This window comes from Natrix helvetica (assembly GCF_964273705.1).
Source record: "Natrix helvetica genome assembly, chromosome: 10".
NCBI lineage: Eukaryota > Metazoa > Chordata > Lepidosauria > Squamata > Natricidae > Natrix > Natrix helvetica.
Genome location: NC_138561.1, coordinates 13,221,575 through 13,242,698, shown reverse-complemented (window position 1 = coordinate 13,242,698; position 21,124 = coordinate 13,221,575). Strand labels below are relative to the sequence as shown.

The 21,124-nt window shown below is 44.6% G+C and overlaps 1 protein-coding gene across 3 annotated transcripts; it reads right to left on the bottom strand.

The window, feature by feature from the left end:
* Positions 1-1,772: 1,772 nt before the first annotated feature.
* EXOC3L1 (exocyst complex component 3 like 1) lies at positions 1,773-17,502 on the bottom strand. 3 transcript variants are annotated; one of them, XM_081963569.1, is made up of 13 exons: positions 17,349-17,502; positions 15,727-15,941; positions 14,195-14,414; positions 11,219-11,894; positions 9,875-9,992; positions 9,551-9,676; positions 9,317-9,417; positions 8,395-8,505; positions 7,647-7,788; positions 5,814-5,939; positions 4,097-4,252; positions 3,020-3,144; positions 1,773-2,067 (listed from the first exon to the last, which is right to left on the bottom strand). In XM_081963569.1, exons 1-13 carry the CDS (start codon positions 17,389-17,391, stop codon positions 1,881-1,883), a joined length of 2,346 nt encoding a protein of 781 aa, XP_081819695.1. In that variant the 5' UTR covers positions 17,392-17,502; the 3' UTR covers positions 1,773-1,880. The 3 variants fall into 3 exon arrangements, with proteins under 3 accessions (XP_081819695.1, XP_081819696.1, XP_081819697.1); XM_081963570.1 differs by having other exon boundaries at positions 15,727-15,887; XM_081963571.1 differs by lacking the exon at positions 17,349-17,502 and adding an exon at positions 16,363-16,418 and having other exon boundaries at positions 15,727-15,887.
* Between the last annotated feature and the right edge of the window lie 3,622 nt (positions 17,503-21,124).

The following is a 21,124-nucleotide window of genomic DNA, read 5'->3' as shown; positions in this document are numbered from 1 at the left end:
CTTACCAATGTTTGTTTTTAAACACTGCTTCTAATTCTCAGCCTCTGTGCTTATTTCTATTCCTGTTTTCCTTTTCTTTGCTGCAGGGAGAAACTTTCCACAATCTCACATCTGTGATTTCTCTAACCAGTCCGATTTGTCCTCCCGTTGCAGATCCCGAGGGAAGAACCTTGGGGATTGCAGCTGGGTGACAAGACTTCCAAATATTCGTGCTTGGACTGTGACCTTCCCTCGACAGGCAGAAACCTTTGGTTTTTTTTGGGGGGGGGGGACTAGTATTGTCTCTACTGGCAGATAAGCTCGTTTTGGGTGTGTTTTGGGATCTAGAATTTTTGGCTTATCCATGAATATATTCAGTATCTGGTTTCCTAGCATAAAATAAGATTGTTCTGGTTCTCAACCTTTAAACCCCTGGTTGATTAAACGGCCCACTGCTCTACAATATATAGCACTAGCAATAGCACTTGGAGTCAAGTGCTCAGAAAGGAACAGGATCAGAAGAGAAAGGGGGAAAAAAAGCCATCAAAATTGAAGCCCTGCCCACTTTGAGGAAGAAAAATAGCCCTCGGGTTACAACAGTTCAATACAATACAATACAATACGATAGTAGAGTTGGAAGGGACCTTGGAGGTCTTCTAGTCCAACCCCCTGCCTAGGCAGGAAACTCTATACCGTTTCAGACAGATAGCTATCCAACATCTTCTTAAAGACTTCCAGTGTTGGAGCATTCACAATTTCTGGAGGCAAGCTGTTCCATTGATTAATTGTTCTAACTGTCAGGAAAGTTCTCCTCAGTTCTAAGTTGCTTCTCTCCTTGATTAGTTTCCACCCATTGCTTCTGTTCTACCCTCAGGTGCTTTGGAGAATAGTTTGACTCCCTCTTCTTTGTGGCAACCCCTGAGATATTGGAACAATGCTATCATGTCTCCCCTAGTCCTTCTTTCTCTTAAGCTTAAGTTCATTTAATGACCATTAGAACGGCACTGGAAAACAGTGACTTACGACCTTTTTTCACACTCACGACCGTTGGACGCCATGGTCTTGTGATCAAAATCCAGATGTTTGGCATTTGATTCATCTTTACGACGTTTGCCGGGCCCTGGGGTCACGTTGATCCCCTTTTGCGACCTTCTGACAAGCAAAGTCAATGGGGAAGCCAAGATTCACTTAGCCACCTAGTTAGATTCACTTAACAATTGAAGCAATTCACTGAACAACGGTGGCGAGGACGGTCGTAAAATATGGCAAAATGCACTGAACGTATGTCTCGCTTAGCAACAGCAGTATGGGGCTCAATTGAGATCTTAAGTTGAGAACTACCGTGTTTCTCCAAAAATAAGACCGGGTCTTATGTTATTTTTTGCTCCAAAAGACGCATTAGGGCTTATTTTCTGGTTAGGTCTTATTTTGGGGGAAATACGGTACTAATTGCATCCGTCTGGCTGATGACTTTAACTGGCGCTTATTTTTGCGGTAGGCCTTATATTATGAGCATCCTGAAAAATCATGCTAGTGTTTATTTTCCGGTTGGGTCTTATTTGGGGGAAAAACAGGGTATATACCACTTTACAGTGCTTTATAGCCCTCTCTAGGAGGTTTACAGAGTCAGCCTCTTGCCCCAAACAATCTGGGTCCTAATTTTACCCACCTCAGAAGGATGGAAGGCTGAGTCAACCTTGAGCCTGGTGAGATTCGAACTGCCAAACTACAGGCAGCCGGGAGGCAGCAGAAGTAGCTTGCAGTACTGCGGCCCTCAATGAACACAATTTTGACACCCACCGTGCCAAGGTTGCCAACTGAACTCTGGGCAGGTCGGTGAACTCAGACAGGCCGTTGAGACAGTCGGCAGCAGGAGGAGGAACAGCTACAGTTAGAAGCTCTCAGGCACACTTGGACTTGCCAAGGCAGAGGGGCAGCTCTGGAGCAGGAACCAAGATATTGCTGAAAACGGGTTGGTAATTCTCCGGGAGGACTTGAGGATTCTGCACCATGATTCCCAGCACGTGATTGCAGATTTCTTTGGAAATGTCGCCCCGCAAGTAGAAGAACATGGAAATGTGATCCTCGCTGGAGAAACAAGATGAAAAACAGGTCCCAGAAGGATAAGCGTGCTACATGTTTTTACACCCAGACACGAGAAAAGACTTCAAAACCAACATTATAATGGAAGCTTGTATGTGCCACACTGAGAACAATTCACCAATGGAAAAGAAGTTGCCTTCAGAAGTTGTGGGAGCTTCATCATGGAGGCTTTCTACATTTAGGCAAGAAAAACGAAATGCGCAGGGACAGTATATGTGGTACCTTGCTCAACAGTAGTAACTGTGAAAGGGATCTTGGAGTCCTAGTGGACAACCATTTAAATATGAGCCAGTTGTGTACAGCAGCTGCCAAAAAAGCCAACACAGTTCTAGGCTGCATAAACAGAGGGATAGAATCAAGATCATGTGAAGTGTTAATACCACTTTATAATGCCTTGGTAAGGCCACACTTGGAATACAGCATTCAATTTTGGTCACCACGATGTAGAAAAGATGTGGAGACTCTATAAAGAGTGCAGAAAGGGGGCGGCGCTCATCTCCGTTTCAAAGCCAAAGAGCCAGCGCTGTCCAAAGACGTCTCTGTGGTCATGTGGCCAGCATGACTAAACGCCGAAGGCGCATGGAACGCTGTTACCTTCCCACCAAAGGTGGTTCCTATTTTTCTACTTGCATTTTTACGTGCTTTCGAACTGCTAGGTTGGCAAAAGCTGGGACAAGTAACGGGAGCTCACTCCATTACGCGGCATTAGGGATTCGAACCACTGAACTGCCGACCTTTCTGATTGACAAGCTCTGCGTCTTAGTCACATTACTGATGCCTAATTATCTCTATTGTCCTAGTATACCAGTCCTGAGTATCTGGTGTCAAAAGAACGCTATAGCAGTTTCTGAGTTTCTCGTTCAGTCCCCAAATGCAGAGGATGTTGCAATCAGATGATGGGAAATGGTTCTTTTTTTTGCACCACTTGGTGTCCTACCTGATATCAGGATACTTTGACATGAATCCCAACACTTCCAGGCCAAGCATAGAAGGGTCCTTGACACTGATGATCTGCTGCAGATCTGCAATGACTTTGAGGGACAGTTTGTCCTCCTCCAACCCCTGGCATGAAAAGAAGACCAGGTAGCTCAGAGCCCATACCTTCACTTACTTTCAAAATAGAGCAAAACTCAATGCTGAAATCTCATACCCGCAAAACAGAAGTTTGAAAGGGACGTAGGGGAGAATTGCAAAAATGCAATCAAGCAAGACTGGCAACAGTTGGCGTAGACCAAAAGAAACGACAACCAACTTTCCATGCTCTAGAAACCGTCAACTAGAATGTCTATGAAGATTCTCAATCATCCAGGTCATGGTTGTCCCAAAGGTGCTTTTTTCAAAAGGCAACTGGACTTCTTTGGATTTTCTTTGAAGACGTTTTGCTTCTCATCCAAGAAGCTTCTTCAGCTCTTGAGAAGAAGCTGAAGAAGAAACTAAAGAAGAAGCTGAAGAAGCTTCTTGGAGGAGAAGCAAAACGTCTTCAAAGGAAAACCAGTTGAAAAAGCAGTTTTGGGACAGTCAACCAGAAATAAAATTGCACATACCTATTTATATTTATTGGCTCATCAAATACACAAATGTTCAGACACATTTGGAATCACAAATGTGACCCAATTACTTCCAGTTGCCTGTTTTTATGCCATGGATATTTCATTGTAGTTTATTTTGGTCTATGCCAACTGCTGCCAGTCTTCCTTGATTGCAGTGGCGACAAATCTATTTTTATTTTATTTTATTTTGCAATTCTCCCCCTATACCACTTCTGTTTTGTGGCTCTGCGATTGCAGTGTTGAGTTTTAGTCTATTTTTAAAAGGGCATAATTAAACCATGCAGAACTGAACCAAGAATACATTTCTGCTTAGGTTGCCCACACAGGTTGGAGTAGTCGTTCTCCCTTACCTTTGTTTGGGCCAAATAAGTCTGTCTTTCCCCAGAGATTCCAATCCCCCCCTTTTTTTGCAGCATTTCTACCCAGTCTGTAGAGTTGTTCCCCGCCCCCCCTCTCTTTCTCACCAGGGCACAGAAGAGTTCCTTCAGCTGAGAGGTATCCTGCAGCATCCTTGTGGACATTTTGGTCCTCTCCTCGGCTGATCGACACGTCATCCGTTTCTGCAAGAGGGACTTCACATATTGGCTCATGACCAGGTGTTCAGCTTCAGACAGCAGGTACTGAGTTGGGCGTTAGAGGAGAAAGGGGAAAAAAAGAGGTGCAATGTTTCTGGACATCCAATTGGCGAATATGTGCCCCCCAGGGGTGGGCTTCAAAAATTTTAGCAACGTGTTCTCTGCCCAATTGTTGGGTGGATGTGGACATCTTGGGTGTGGCCTAGTTGGCCTCCTGCACCAGGGTGGGGGGCGTTTTTGCCCTGCCCGCGCTCCGGAGCTTTTCCTTGAGCCTCTGGGAGGGCGAAAACGGCCTCCCCATGCTCTGGAGGCCCCCTGGAGATCTGGGAACGGGCCCAGAACTTCTGGTAGGTCTGTTTTTCACCCTTCCCGAGCCTGCACGCATGTCCTGCACTTACCTGCATCCAAAGCAGGCTGTGTGGGGTCTCCTGGGAAGGGAGGGGAGGAGTGGGCGGGGCCAGCCAGGAGTATGATTTGTGGATTCTCTGGACTGCATAGAATCTTAGCTAGAGGTTCTTCCTATGAATCCCCAATAGACCATCCCTGGTGCCCTCACTAACTAACCTGGATTGTTCTGAGCTGAAATTTAGGAAACACTGCTTTAGGGTCATGATTTGTGTGTGGGGGGGAAAAGATTCTGTCTTCACTCTTGGCATTTCTAGATAGGACAACATGGGCACCTACAATGCTAAGATCAGGGGTAACCTTTGACTGAATTTTAGGTATCCCTCTGCGCGTCATCAACGATGTCTCTTTTCTGTAGAGCTTGGGTGAGAGAGAGAAGGGGATGTGAAAAATAAAGGGCATACGGGGAAAAAAAAAGATTATCTCAAAGTAGGAAGGAAAGAATCAGAGCTGGATTGCTGCCAGTTCGGCCCAGAACGGGCGAACTGGTAGTAGCGGAAGTGGGAGGCTCTGCCCACCTGCCCAGACGCTTCTGCACACGCGCATACACTGGAGGGCGCCTAAATCGGTAGAAACAAAATTGACAACCCACCACTGGAAAGAATGATGGAAAAAAGGCGATTTCCAGCTTTTTCCCCCCTCTGTTCCTCACTGCTGGTTCTTATTCCCTCTGTCATATGGTATTTTACAGATTATCTTTGCAGGAATTCAATTTTGTATAGAAAAAGGCTTTCCACTTTAATTTGGAAGGATTAAAGGCAGCATTCCATGATATCTTTGTTCCCCTTTCTCTCATTTGCACGTAATGTCTAGACTCTCCTTCATTCAGAGCCGCGGTGGCGCAGTGGTTAGAGTGCAGTACTGCAGGCTACGGCTGCTGCCTGCCGGCTGCCTGCAAATTGGCAGTTCGCATCTCCCCAGGCTGAAGGTTGACTCAGCCTTCCATCCTTCCGAGGTGGGTCAAATGAGGACCCAGATTGTTGGGGGCAAGAGGCTGCCTCTGTAAACCGCTTAGAGAGGGCTGTAAAAGCACTACGAAGGGGTATATAAGTGCTATTGCTATTTGCCTCTTGTTTTGCTAACAGACTGATCTGGCATCAGGCTTGTGATGATCTCAGGATAATGCTCACCCTGGGATTTCAGTAGTGCATAGATCTTCATCCCCCACCACTGATGTTCCCAGCGATGGCCGGGATCTTACCATGCTGACAGGTTTGTGAGTTCTGCCGAAACCTTCCGCATGTTTGTCAATCACCTCGCAGATGTTGTTCGTCAGCTGACAGTCATCCAGCAGCCACTGGCGGGAGGGCAACTGGGCCAAGAGTGGCTGGAACAAACCACAAGAGAAAACAAGTCTTCTCTCCTCTTAATTAGAGGAGCTCAGAACAGCATTCCAAGTAGCAAAAAAAGAGAGAAAATGCTGGTAGCTTTTAAATAAAAGTTAATCTACAGCTAGCCCTCGACTTATGACCCCCAACTGAGCCCAATGTGTCTGTTGTTGAGGGAGGCATTTGCTAACTGAGTTTTGTTCCCTTTTACGACCTTTCTTTCCACCGTTGCTAAGCGAATCACTGTGGTTGAAAAGTTAGTAACCCGGTTCTTAAGTGACTCTGACTTCCCCCTTGATTTTGCTGATCAAAAGGTTGCAAAAGGGGATCACGTAACCTTGGGACACCGCAGCGGTTGTAAGTGTGAACCCGTTGCCAAGTATTGGAATTTTGCTCACACGAGCATGGGGCTGCCACAAAGGACGTAAGTGTGAAAATGGTCATAAGTCACTTTTTTCCACTGCCATTGTAATTTTGAACAATCACTAAATGAACAGCTGTAAATTGAGGACTACCTGTATTTGAAATTAATGCTACTGTGTTTCCCCGAAAATAAGACAGGGTCTAATCTTCTTTTGACCCCCCAAAATATGCACTTGGCTTTATTTTCGGGGAGGTCTTATTATTTTTGAGGTGCAGGAGAGGGCGAGCGTGGCCACCTCATGGCTGCTGCTGTGTTGCAATATTTTCGGGGAGGGCTTATTTCAGCGCATGTGCTCAAAGCCCGATTGGGCTTATTATCCAGGGAGGTCTTATTTTCAGGGAAACAGGGTATCAATATGCGATGCAAGGCTACACAAGTAGACTCGAAAAGAGCAATCAGTACAGACAGATCTAGAGGCCTAAAAAACCCAATTGGTTTGCTTTGATCTATATTATAATGGGGCTCAGAGGTTAAAGATGCTGAGCTTATCAGCTAGAAAGCTGGCAGCCAGGGGTTCGAGACCCCGAGGGCTCGGTGGCAGGGTGAGCTCCCCTTACTTGCCCCAGCTCCTGCCCACCTAGCCGTTCAAAAGCATGCAAATGTGAGAAGATAAATAGGTACCATTTCGGTGGGAAAGTAACAACTCTCTTCAGACAACGCTGGCTCTCTCCGCTAAGAAATGGAGATGAGCATTTCCCACTAGAGTCAAACAGGACTGGGCAGGGGAAAACTTTACCTTATAACATGCCTGGGAGTGACCAGATGAACTGTTTATATCAACATACAGCAGAGGTGGAATTCTGCCAGTTCGCCCCGATTCGGGCGAACGGTAGTGGCGGTGGGGGGAGTCTGCCTACACACCCAGACGTCATCATGGATGCTCTGTGCATGCGCAGAAGGTTCTGCATATGTGCAGAAGCACTGCGCATGCATGAAGCGAGCGTCCACATGTGCGCGCTCCCGGTTCCGATTCAGTATCAAATGTAAGAGGATTTCATGCCTGACATCCAGTGAAATACAGCTTTTGACCATTGGTTTGCTTCACCCTTATAAGGGTGCAGCTTTCGCTTCTGGAGCGGTGGGGTATATTTGTGCGAGGCAGCTGGAATCTGCTCTGTTGTGCCAGATGTGTAGCAATCAGTAACCTGGTTCAGGTTGCAAGTGAAGCCATGGATTGCTTGATCATGGCATATCGAATGACCAGTGTTAGTTAGTTTCTCCAAGCACCCTAAGCCAGAACCAAAGCCACCGCTCTGTGTGCCTGATCCTGAATGAGGAGTACCTTCAAGTCACCCAGCATCTCCTCCAATAGAAGTTGGCATGCCTTCTTCTGAGTCTTCTCTAAAGCTGCGTGTAAAGATGGTAGCATCCTGGCAGGCGCTTCAGGGGGCAACCCATTCGCACACAAGGCTGAAATGGAGGAGCTGCCAGTAAAGAGAAGAGAAATAATTAAGAAAGAGCCTTCTGGCTGATGGCTAAGAAGATGAAGATAACAGGCCTGGAGGGGGAGGAGGGGGAGGGAGGGAGAGAGAGAAAGAGAGTGATAAGAGAGAGGGAGAAACAAAGTGGAGAGAGATGAGAGATAGAGAGAAACAGAAAAAAAGAGAAAGAGAAAGAAAGAAAGTGTGAGAGAGATGAGAGATAAAAGAGAGATAGAAAGAGAGAGAGAGAGAGAGAGAGAGAGAGGAGAAAGGAGCAAGAGAGAGAAAGAGAAAGATGAGAGAGAGAGAAACAGAAAAAGAGAGAAAGAGAAAGAAAGAAAGCGAGAGAGAGATGAGAAAAGAGAGACAGAAAGAGAGAGAGAAAGGGAGATGAGAGATGAGAAAGAGAGAGAAAGAAAGAGAGAGAAAGAGAGAGGAGAGAGAAACAGAGAGAGAGATGAGATAGAAAGAAACAGAAAAAAAGAGAAAGAGAAAGAAAGTGTGAGAGAGATGAGAGATAAAAGAGAAACAGAGAGAGAGAGAGAGAGAGAGAGAGAGAGAGAGAGAGAGAGAGAAGTATTGAGTACCAGAAACAGCCTTCGTGAATACCTGAGAGCCAAGCAGTTGTTGACAGTGGAGAGCAATCTCTCTGTGTAGTACTTAGATGCCATGGGCTCTTGCTGATGTGCTTTGCAAAATTCCACCAGTTTCTCATACAGCCTGCAGGAAGGAAAGATATATTTATCATGAGGGCTATGCTCACCCAGAAGCCTTTGGTGCGTGCTAGTCGTTCCTGACTCTAGGGGGCAGTGCTCATCTCCGTTAAAAAGCTGAAGAGCCAACGCCATCCAAAGTCATCTCCGTGGTCATGTGGCCAGCATGACTAAATGCTGAAGGCGCATGGAACATTGTTACCTTCCCACCAAAGGTGGTCCCTATTTTTCTACTTGCATTTTTTAATGTGCTGCTGCTGTGGCCTAGAGGTGGAGCTCTCACCTCACAATCAGAAGGTTGTGAGTTCGATCCTAGGATCGAGGCAGATGTAGAGTCTCCTGCTCGGGCAGGGGGTTGGACTAGATGACCTGCAAGGTCCCTTCCAACTCTGTTAATCTGTTAGCTGCTAGGTTGGCGGAAGCTGGGACAAATAACGGGAGCTTACTACGTTACGCGACGCTAAGGATTTGAACCGCTGAACTTCCGACCTTCTGATCAACAAGCTCAGCATCTTAGCCACTGAGCCACCGCGTGGTGAGGTTATAGGGGGAGTGAAATGATCCATGCAGTCGTCATACTTCCAGCTTGCAAGCCAGCCCCTTTTCCCCACACTGATGTACAACCACCAATAAGCTGACGTAATGGTGGACCAAGATGGATCCAATTACAAACCAAGAAACTTTCAACTTGATTCAGCTCAGATGTGCCTACTGGTTGGATCCAAAGATCCTTCTCCTACTGAGGTGTTGAGGTTATAGAGGGCAGCGCCATTCTGGTTTTTTTAAAAAAATTAATTGGCATACAAGATGAAACTGACCTGCCCAAAAAGGCCTCCAACTCTCCCAAAGCCATTTCAAGGACTTTCTGCTGGAAAATACCAGAAATGAGTGATACCACTCTCACGTTTTCATCAAGCATCTGTGGTATGGGAAAGAGAGAAAAGAAGAACAGATGGGGGAATCAAACTCCTGATTTGGCTTCTACGATTAAAAATGTCTTCTTTGTTCAGTTAGCTAAGTCTTCTCTCCTTGCCTCCCCAGTTCCTCCTAACCTTCATGACGATGGTAGGCAGAGTAGTCTGGAAGAAGCCTTGATAGTCGGATTCAGGTTCTTTTCCACAAAGCCATTCCTCAAACTCCATTTCTAGAGCCTTCTGCATCCATTCTGCAATGCTAGCCTACAGGAAGGAAACAAAATGGGATCACGTAATCCCCAGCCCCTTTGGTAGGAGAAAAGAATTTGCCTGAAACCTTGAGTGACCTTTTCAATGTAACCCACAGACTCAAGTTCAATCACTCCTAAAGACATCCAGACCTCCTTCTGTGCCCACAGATGATTGGATTTTCCAAATCCTGACCCTGGTCTTCTAACTCACCTGCACTTTCTCCAGATAAGACTCTTCCAGAGAGCTTATTGTGTCTGCTGGAAGCAGAGGACTCATGGTTGAGATGTCCACTTCAGGAAGCAGATCTGGGTGAGCCATCATTTCAGAACTGTTTAAAAAAAAAAAGGGGGGGGGAGTCAGGACCAAAAGGCAGAAGAAGGCTCTTAGCAGTCTCCTTCAACATTCCAGGGCTACATTGGTTATAGTAAACCATAAGTAAAATTCTAATATGCACCCATGTTGGATTCCTTCTAATGAGACCTAATGTGTATATATCAGAAATGGTATTCAGCGGGTCCTGATCAGTTCTGGAGAACCGGTAGCAGAAATTTTGAGTAGTTTGTAGAACTGGCAAATACCACCTCTGGCTGGCCCCGCCCCCATCTATTCTCTGCCTCCCGCGTCCCAGCTGATTGGGAGGGAATGGGGATTTTGCAGTTTCCTTCCCCTACCACACCCACCAAGCCATGCACACCAACCCACACCCACAGAACCAGTAGTAAAAAAAATTTGAATCCCACCACTGCTCCAGATGTTGCTGAATGTTGACTCTCGAGACCCACATGTTAACTCTCGAGATCCACAGGGCCAATGGGGAAGGATGCTTGCAGTCGCCCTTCAGCCTCGAAAAGACCATATTTCCCATCTATGATTCACGTGGGGATTCACTGATACTTCACCCATGCTCTGTTAAACCCCAACTGTGGTTCACAGCACAAGAAGCAACTTCCTGCCCTTCCACCATTCGTATATGTGGATGCTACAATCATCAATGAGCCTTGGTGGTGCAGTGGTTAGAGAACAGCACTGCAGCCTACTTCTGCTGATTGCCAACTGCCTGCAATTTGGCAGTTCGAATCTTACCAGGCTCAAGGTTGACTCAGCCTTCCATCCTTCTGAGGGGGGTAAAATGAGGACCCAGATTGTTGGGGGCAATACGCTGAATCTGTAAACCGCTTAGAGAGGGCTGTAAAAGCACTATGAAGTGGTATATAATTCTAAGTGCTATTGCTAGTACCCTCCCTCCCTTCTTTCCTTCCTGGCCCAGGGGTTAGAATGCAACATTGCAGGTGGATTCTGCCCACAACCAGGAGTTCGATTCTCACAGGTCTCAAGGTTGACTCAGCTTCCATCCTTCTGAGGTGGGTAAAATGAGGGCCCAGATTGTTGGGGGCAATAGGCTGACTCTGTAAACCACTTGTAGAGGGCTGTAAAGCACCGTGAAGTAGTATATAAGTACTATTGCTATCAATTTCACTTCTAGATCTTCTTCCTGAAACGTTTTGGAAATGCCTTTGCCTCACAGCCTTCAGCACCACTAGCAACGGCACCCACCTTGGGTAGACATGGATTGCCCAGTGGAGGAGAGCAAAGATCTCTTGTTTGTCTAGGTCCCTGGTAAGAATATGATGCAGGTGATGGGTTAGGCCTTGGTGAAACATGGTGGCGAAGGCCGCGAGGATGCTGTAATGAGGAGGGCAGCACTGGACCATCCAATCTTTCACGATGCGTAATTCAGCCAGGATGCTACTCTGCAGGGATACCAAGTGGCTACTAAGCCCCTGGCCTTGAGTCTCCTTTGGCTCAGCCTGGAAAGAGGAAGCTACCACAGTGTCTTGAATGACTCGGAAGAATTTCCTTCTCCAGCGTTTTGGGCGTCCCGGTGGGAGGAAGCCATGAGGTTGGGAGCTCAGCAGAACGACGGCATCTATATTTTCTTCTCTCTCAATGATCCGTACAGCTGACACCAAAAGAGATGGTTCCTCCAACACCAGTTTTGTGGCTCGGGCAACTGTACGCCACAGATGCTGGGCCAAGGAATCATTCAGCTCCAGGAGACCTCTGAAGTAAGACTCAATGCTGGTCCGATTCGAGAGACTGAGCAGGTTGCAGTTATGCACCTGGGACAGGATGCTATCTCGTAAATTTTCCAAGTCCATGAGCCCAAGATGAGCTTTCAAGAGGTTCTGGCTTTCTAAGAGACCGAAGCCTTCTGAAATGAGTTGAGGTACTGCAGGGAGAAGAGCAGAGGTGGTATTCAGCCACTTCTTACAGGTTCTGGAGAACCGGGAGCGGACATTTTGAGTCGTCCGGAGAACCGGCTAATAGGCTGGCCCAGCTCCCGCTGCCTCCCAGCTGATCATCTTTTGTTACCCTGAACAGGAGAACGGAGCTGGGAAACAGGTTACTGGGGTGGGGAGGGAATGGTGATTTTGCAGCATCCTTCCCTTGACACGCCCACAAAGCCACGCCCACAGAACTGGTAGTAAAATGTTTTGAATCCCACCACTGGAGAAGAGTAAAGGAGAGGCAGGGATTGAGCTTAAGCTTTCCAAATTGAAACCTCTAAAAGGAAAGGAAATCAAAGCAATATTGAACAGTGGTTGGTCTACTGAACAGAGTATATATATTACTTTCCTCAATCCCTTAGAAGAGGGATGTCCAACCTTGGCAACTTTAGGACCTGTGAATTTCATCTCCCAGAATTCCCCAACCAGCAGCTGGTTGGGGAATTCTGGGAGATGAAATTCACAGGTCTTAAAGTTGCCAAGGTTGGACATCCCTGCCTTAGAAGAAAAATGGGATGAACAATAAATCATCATCTAGTAAAGAGAAAATTGCACAGTAATTAGCCGTTCCATTAGCTTGGCCACCGATTATTGGTTTTACGTCCCCTCCTTCCATCCCAACTTTTTAACTGACGTTTCCTACAAAATTTTCTATTTTCTTCATGGCAGGCAATTAAAATTTCTTTTTTGTAAATTATTATTTTTTAAATCAGCATGTAATTAAATTGGCCCTTTAATTTCATGTTAGATTTCCACCTTTTTTGACAACTTGATATAAAAACAGCAGATAAACATTGGGCTCCAGTGGGGGAATTCATTCTGGTACTTTCAAAATTGTACTTAAATTTGCACTGATCAAGACAGCAATGAAAATAATAAAGAACAAAGAAGGGAAAAACAGAAACCGTGCCGTTATAAAAATGATTTGAGTATATAAATTTCCATTCCTGGTTTGGGGAAAGCATTTAAAATATGCACATGCAAAATTTTGGAGGCTGAAATTTGGTCTTTGAATCAAGAGAAAACCGTTGGGGCTAAAAGAAGAATAAAATATTATGTTAAAGGTAAAGGTTCTCCTCGCACATGCGTGTTAGTTCGGGAACAACTAACACGCATGTTAGTTAGGGGTGCTCATCTCCATTTCAAAGCCAAAGAGCCAGTGCTATCCGAAGATGTCTCCGTGGTCATGTGGCCGACATAAGTAAATGCTAAAGGCGCATGGAACGCTGTTACCTTCCCACCAAAGGTGGATCCTATTTTTTCTACTTGAATTTTTACATGCTTTCGAACAGCTAGGTTTGTAGTAGCTGGGACAAGTAACGGGAGCTCACTCCGTTACACGGCGCTAGGGATTCAAACCGCCAAACTGCTGACCTTTCTGATCGACAAGCTCAGCGTCTTAGCCACTGCACCACCGTGTCCCTTACAAATGTCATGTTACTGACATTTAATTGAAACCGAAGTAATAACAACATTCAGTTAGTAAGACTATTTCCCATATTCTTAACATTTTCCCCTTTCTGAGACAAATGTATACATAATACAGGAACTATATCAGGGGTGGTATTCACTTACTTTCCCTACCAGTTCACAAATGTGAGCAAGCGTGTCCATGCATGCACTTGGTCTTCTGCACTTGCGCTGTGATCATGTGTGCAAGTTGCACACATGCGCGCGGCTCGAAAATGTGCCTAAATAGGATGGCATAGAGCTGGGGAAGGTGGACAGGTGCGCAGGCCCACCCGCAATTCCCACTACCTGTTCAGATACTGGTCCGAACTGGCTGAATACCCCTTCTGGTATTCTATATGTGAAAGGAATTGAATCTAAGGTTTTCGTGGGGGCTAGGAAGAGATCCAGAATGAATGTGAAAGGAATTAAATCTAAGATTTTCGTGGGGGCTAGGAAGAGATCCAGAGTGAATGTGAAAGGAATTAAATTAAGGTTTTCATGGGGGCTAGGAAGAGATCCAGAGTGAATGTGAAAGGAATTAAATCTAAGGTTTTCGTGGGGGCTAGGAAGAGATCCAGAGGAATGTGAAAGGAATTAAATCTAAGGTTTTTGTGGGGGCTAGGAAGAGATCCAGAGTGAATGTGTAAGGAATTAAATCTAAGGTTTTTGTGGGGGCTAGGAAGAGATCCAGAGTGTTATGCTTCTGCGTTAAGGCTTTCCCCATCCGTGGTTGCCTGGCATAAAATGTTGCAATGGGTTTCGGAATGGCACAGCAAGATGCCCTAGTCACCTGAGAATAGCTGGGGCAACATCTGGACAACTGCCTCCAGCTGCTCATGTTCCGTGGCCAGTTCTCGTAGCTCCTGCAATCTCGGAAAAGAATCGATGCATGACGTGAGATCCTTCTGAATGGTCCCCAGTGCTTCTTCCACCTGTTGGACGTCAGTGAGGGCAGAATGCAGTTCCTCCAGGCCCGTGTTCATTCCTTCCAGATAGGACTGAGCGGTGGACTGGAGGCAAAGCCAGAAGTAAGTCCTCACAGGTAGTCCTCGACTTACAACAGTTCATTTAGGGACAGTTCAAAGTTACAATGGCACTGAAAAACAGTGACATGGGCATTTTTCACACCACCGTTGCAGTATCCCCATCGTCACATGATCAAAATTCGGACACTGGGCAACAGGTTCACACTTATGACAGTTGCGGTGTCCTGGGGTCGCGTGATCCCCTTATATGACCTTCTGACAAGTAAAATCAATGGGAAAGCCAGAGTCCCTGTGTTCGCAACTGCAAGTGATTCACTTAACAACTCTGACAAGAAAGATTGTAAAATGGGATTACATTCATTTAACAACTGTCTCGCTTACCAACAGTTGTGGGCTCAGTTGTGGTCGTACGTCGAGGACTACCTGTACAGTTTATGGGCAAAGTAAAAGACAGGCTTACATTTCGCCTCCTCCTTTTCCCCCTTTTGCCTCTCCCTATTTATTTATTTCTCAATTTTGTGTAACACCCATCATATTATGTGACTCTGGATGGTTTAATTTTAGAGTCCATGTTTATAAACTGCCAGTTTTTTTTTTTTAAAGAGAAAGGTACAGTATATGTAAGCTCACTATAGGTAAATAAATAAATATGTTTGACGATTCGATCCCAAGAATAAAATTAAATGGATAAGGAGTTTTGGGGGACTGTTGTGTGAGCACCCAGTTCCTGCCAGTATTAGAAAGTTTTGGAAAGATTCTACATTAGAGAAATTCTCAGCTTAATATAAAATTATGGGTAACTTCAAAAAGGATTCAAACAAACCAGAAACAAACTGGGACAGGTTTGTTCCCCCCAAAAAGCAATAAATATTAGTTGGAATATAAGCTAATTGTAACTGGAAAGACTGACGGAATAAGCTATTCTTAGCCTGAAAGAAAATAAAACTCAGTACAGATCGTTCTTATGTAGCAATTGCCTCGTTGATCAACTCTTTGCTGTTCCAATGGGGAATTTAAAATTGTCTTATGATTAATCCTCACATTTGTGACCTTCACAGGTCTCTAAAGCAAGGGGAAGCTAACGTAAGATCACCAATAAAACCAATTGTGATTTCATTTAGCAACCACTTTATTTAGCAACCGAATTGCTGGCCCCAAGCACGGTCACTATACGAGGACTCCCTGCCAGGGGTGGGTTGCTCCCGGCATTACTGCCGGTTGTAGCACTGATGAGGTTACCTAGTTGGGTAATGAATCGTCTCCAAGAAAACAAGCAAGCTCAGAGAGCATCAAAGACCTCAAGATTTGATGAAATTACCCTGCCACGCTTACCTACCTTGATGCGGGATTCGATGAACCTGTTACGCTGCATCTCCCGAACCCGGTACTGCGGAAGGCTATCCAGTTTGTCGGGTTGGTAAAACACCCCCGATGCCCACTTCAAGGCAGCCCCTCTTGCCAGCTTCTCTGCTTTTTCCAATTCTGGCCATTCTCCCACTAAGGCGAGAACAATGAAAGGAAGTAAAATTCCAGGCAGTGGAAATGCTTCATCTAAGGATGCAGAAAGGAAACGGGAAACGAATGCATAACTTTGTCAGCTGGTGGAACGTGGGCTCTGGCTTCCCCAGGCTTGAAAGATCTCTCTGGGAGGGGCTCCTTGCTACACAGAGGAGGTTGGGGATTTTAGGGAGCTTTGAGGGAGAAGAAAGCGATTGTAGAATTGGAGCTATTTGGCAAAAAGGCAACGGAAATGCAGCCTCCCAAAACCAGTCAGCCAAGTTGGTCCCCAAACAGAATGAAATGATAGACAGGAGCATGGAGGACCCTGTGCTGTAGAACAGGGGTACCCAACCTATGGGCCACAGCCCACTAACGGACCGTGGTCTGTTGGCCACCAGGCCACATGATTGGCTTGTGTTAGCGTCGCTAAATTGGGAAACTCTGCTGAGGAATATCAGGGGAGAAGCCCTACCAGCATTGAATCATGAAGAGGTTGTGGGAGCTTCATCCCTGGAAGCTTTCAAGAAGAGACTGGAATGCCATCTGTCAGAAGTGGGGTAGGTTTCCTGCTTGGGTGGAGAGTTGGACTCGATGACCTACAAGGTCCCTTCCAACTCTGCTATTCTGTTAAAACTTGGTGTCAATACACCTTGGATTACACACTTTGCTCAGGCTGAGTTGTCCCTAAACCAACATTTTTAAAAGCGAGAGATGGAGGGGGGTTTGTGGAACGTCGCCAAATTAAAGCAGGCTGGACTTTCTGCTCCAATATAAACCAGATTCCAGGTTTGACCTGGCTGCAAGCCACCAAGTTTGGGAATTGAGTTCCTGCGTTCGTCCCCCTGTAGGAATAAAATGACCCTTTGGCTGCGACAGCTGCGGAAAGCGTGAAAGGAAGAGAGAGCTCGACGACTAAGTGAGTGGCTTGTGTATTGGGCTATTGTTTGGTAGAAAGGGTTACATATCCCATGCTGCTGCCCCTAAAAATAAAAATCCCCCAGCCTTCATTTCTTTTTTTTAAAAGAGTTTTATTATTTTTTAGTTACAAAAATAAACATTCCATCTTTCCATAAACAGTGTGCCTTCTGGGTACAATCATCTCTGTGCAACTTCATTCTTCTTTTGCCACATCTTTCACATTCATATTAACATTATTTCCCTAAGTTTAGTATTATAATATATTGAGCATTTAAATGTTATGGAGCTCTCAATTCTTCTTAATATCTTCTAGTAATAATATCATATCAACATCCTTATTCTCATCATACACATACTAAAGTTTTCATCCTCATTACATCTCTATCTAAGTGTATTATCTACTTATCTTTTTAGCTTTCTTCATTTCCAAACTCCTTTCCCCCTCCTCCCCTCCAACCATTGGTAAAATACTTCCCAAATCATATAACATTCAGTTTGCTCTTTCTCCTTAACCCCCAGCCTTCATTTCTCAATTGTTACCTCTGGGACGAGTGGAATTGCTGTCCTTGGCAGCCATCCCCATGACTTTAGAGCAGCAGGATCCCTCCGGCTGAAAGCTTAGGACTGGACGGGGCCGAGCAGAGGAAGGCGATCCAGTGAGTAGCGTTTCCGTCAGTTAATACTCCTCACGTCTCCTTGCTCTGGGGTTGCTCTGTAACACTGAAGCCAAAACACTCAGGATGTTGGAATAGGAAGGCGGGGAAAACAGCAAATCTACCGGTCAGTTTCATTCTTTGGGAACGCAGATGAAAGAGCACAAAAGAGCTCAGCGCATCAAGGCCGCTGCTGGCATTTGACCACAGCAAGAATCCATGCATCCTGCTTGCCACGATTCAGAGAGTTTTCTTATTCTGCTCTGCCTGTCGATGCAGTTTCTTCGGGAATATTTCCTTTTTATTTTGAAACATTCAAGTCAACTAATGCATTATTCAAGAGGCTGCGTGTTGGATGATGGCAACTCTGGAGCTGAGCTAATGCATCCATAAGGGGGAAAAAATTGTAAATTTCCTCCAAAGGTGCTTTTTTTAAAAAAAGGCAACTGGACTGTTGTTGTTTTTTCCTGAAGGAAGTAAAAGAAAATGGCATTTTGCTTCTCATCTAAGAAGCTTCATCAGTGTGGACCGGAAGTCTTAAATGATGAGTATTTGAGTCTCTCATCTATACCTCTATTTTGTTCTGTTCTGTTCTACTCTCCTCTCCTCTGCTCTGCTCTATTCTATTCTAACTTTAAAAAAAAGTTTTTTTTATTAAACACATTAAAACATTGGACACAGTGTAACCGTCCTGTCAGTATCTTTGCCATACATACTAGAATATAAAGTTAAATATTATAGCCACCATGCTTATTTACAATTGGTCTATTCAGTATTTACAAATATAAGGATATCGTATTTCCATCCAAGTTGCTTTGTTCTTGTCTTATACATTTTCACTGTTACAATTTCATTCATAATTCTAATCTCCATTCTATAAATTTTGGTCATTGCTTAGTTTGAGACTTTCCTTTTTTTGTTCCAACCATCAATAAAATTTATCCCAGATCTTATAATATTCTGATTCGTCTTTGTTGTTTAATTCCCACATCAATTTATCCATTTCAGCACAAATCAGAATTTCCTAATTACTTCCTCTTCTTGTACCTCTATTCTGTTCTGTTCTGTTCTTTTCTCTTCTACTCTACTCTACTCTACTCTACTCTCTATATTCTGTATTCCATTTCATTATTCTATTCCACTTCTATTCCATTATATTCCATTCCATTCCACTCAGCTTCTTGGATGAGAAGTGCAATTTTTTCTTGTTCTTCCTTCAGGAAAAAAACAGTTCCAGTTGCCTTTTTGAAAAAAACACCATTGAGGCAATTATGGCCTGGATGACTGAGAATCTCCATAGACATGTAAATTTTGTCCCGTTTTATCAAATCATGGGGTATGTGTCCCATGTGCTTTATTACCAAATATGCTTATTTCTTCTCAGACGGAATCATGATCTGCTCCTGAAAACCATGTTGGTTTCCTTCTATCCATTCTTGATAAAAATTTATTCATGTTCTTTTCTAAAAAGTCCCCTGGGGATCCTCAGTCACAGTAAATTCTAAACCAAAGATTTTAACATGTCACAGCATTCGTCAGTTAAAAGGGTAGAGTGGTCGATTACGCTGCCAAGTTTAGTCCAATGTAGAAACATCCCATATATGCCTACTTTTTCAGGAATAAGCACATTTTCCTGGAAGCAGAGTGCTTTCCAATATATTTGTTCCCAGAGTCTATATAACACCAAGGCTGCAAAAATTAACTGGCAAAGAGGTGATACTTTATGTGCAACTATTACCGTACATAGGAATAATAATTCCCAAAGACATTTCTAAAACATAGCAATATCTTACAAATCCAATATCTTGTTCCCTGAAGGTATTTGCATCACAGCAGAGAACACTCTTGGGAGTTTTGTATTTTCAGCTATCCGCAGAAATTTGTTCTCCCTCTCTCTTTCTCTCTCCCCCATCCCTCTCTTTCCCCCTTTCACTCTCTCTCTCTGTCTCTCTTTCTCTCCCTCCCTCCGTCTCTCTTTTACTCTCCCCCCTCTCTCTTTCTCTCTCTCTCTCTCTCTCTTTTTCTCCCTCTCTCCCCTCTTCCCTTCCTTTCTTTTTCTCTCTCCCACACACCCACACACATCCACACCCTGTTAGTATGCATGTTTTTCAACTATCAATGTTCTCAGACATTAGCTGCTTCCGGATGACTTGAAGATCAATAGTTCCAAGCCACGGAAGTCTGATTATCTGACTAGATAGCAGTGCAATTCAGTTGCCGTCTGAAACCTAATTCCCAGATAACTCTTAAGGCGTGTGTGTGTGTGTGTCAAACTTCATTTCATTGAGGACTGCAGCGGGGTTGTGTTTGATCTTACAGGGCTGGGGTGGGTGAGGCCAGGGTGGGCATGACCAGCTCGATGTCACTCGAGTGCCCTGCCAGCAAAAACAGGTTCCCAAGCCTCCTGCATCCCTCTGCCAGCCCTTCTGAGCTCTGTTTTCGCTGGTAGAGGCACCCCGGACGGGTCCTTCGCTATTTTCAGGGTGACCTCACGGGCCAGATCTAAGTACCCCGGGGGTCAGATCCGGGCCCCAGGCCTTGAGTTTGATACCCCTGTTCTAAGGCATAACAATTCACAAACTAATTATTGGGATTGCATTTCAGGGTGGGAAACAGAAATATAAGAATGGTCTGGAAAATAACAGAGGTATCCCTATGTAGAAGAGGTTTCCCTGAGATTATTCACATATCGTGTGGTTCTGTTTTGGAACTTTATCAATTCGGGTTGATTAAATTATTCTGAGAAAAAAAAGCTTTTTGACTTATATCGTAATAGAATGCATGGGGTTGCATATCTGGTGTCCTGATAAAAAGGGAGGGAATTTGCAGAGGTTGAGCAGGCATGACCGTCTCAAGGTCACCGAGCTGGCTTTGTGCTTAAAGTAGGACTAGAACTTCTGGGCTCTATATATCGTTACCACTACATTATTGCTTTATTTTTATTTATTTTTTTGTATTTGTTGTTTTATTTACAACTATTATTGTTTTTTTAATTAATTGTACCTCAGTGGCTAAGACGCTGAGCTTGTCGATCAGAAAGGTCGGCAGTTCGGCGGTTCGAATCTCTAGTACAGGTCTCCTGCGTGAGCAGGGGATTGGACTAGATGACCTCCAAGGTCCCTTCCAACCCTGTTACTGTTTATTGGTTTTTTTTGTATTAATCGTATTATTATTTTATTTTTTTCAAGCTTTTGCAGTCCACATAGCCTTGCCAGCTAGGCCAGTCCGGTGTGTGTGTGTGTTGTGTGTGTGATGAGAGCTATAATGCAAAGCAACTGCGCTGGCTGGGGATGATGGGAACTTTGCCAGCAGCCAGCCGCTCTCTTCTCCGCGATCAAGAATTTGCAAAGAGGTTATGTTATGTTTTGATTATATGTTAATGAAGAATGAATTAATCATATAATAATATATAATACATAACATATATTAATATAACATATAATAACATATAATGAAGATTATATGTTAATGAAGAATATGTTAATAAATAATTATATGTTAATGTTGGGGCATGCATAAGTGCACCAGAGTGCCTTCCGTCCCTGTCCTAATGTCCCCATTGATTTGCCCCCATTTCCTGTGTTCTTATTCATGTTTATTCTTATTCCTGTTATCTTGTACATGGGTGACAAACTAAGTAAACAAACAAACGAACAAACCAAT

What these genes read in the sequence shown, in the direction of transcription:
- EXOC3L1 (XM_081963569.1), bottom strand. Translation starts at nt 17,391, where the DNA reads ATGGGGATGGCTGCCAAGGACAGCAATTCCACTCGTCCCAGAG. An exon ending in TCATCGAATCCCGCATCAAG is followed by an intron (nt 14,415 to 15,726) that starts GTAGGTAAGCGT and finishes CTTTGCCTCCAG; the next exon opens with TCCACCGCTCAGTCCTATCT. An exon ending in GCAATCCATGTCTACCCAAG is followed by an intron (nt 9,993 to 11,218) that starts GTGGGTGCCGTT and finishes TTTTTTAAACAG; the next exon opens with TTCTGAAATGATGGCTCACC.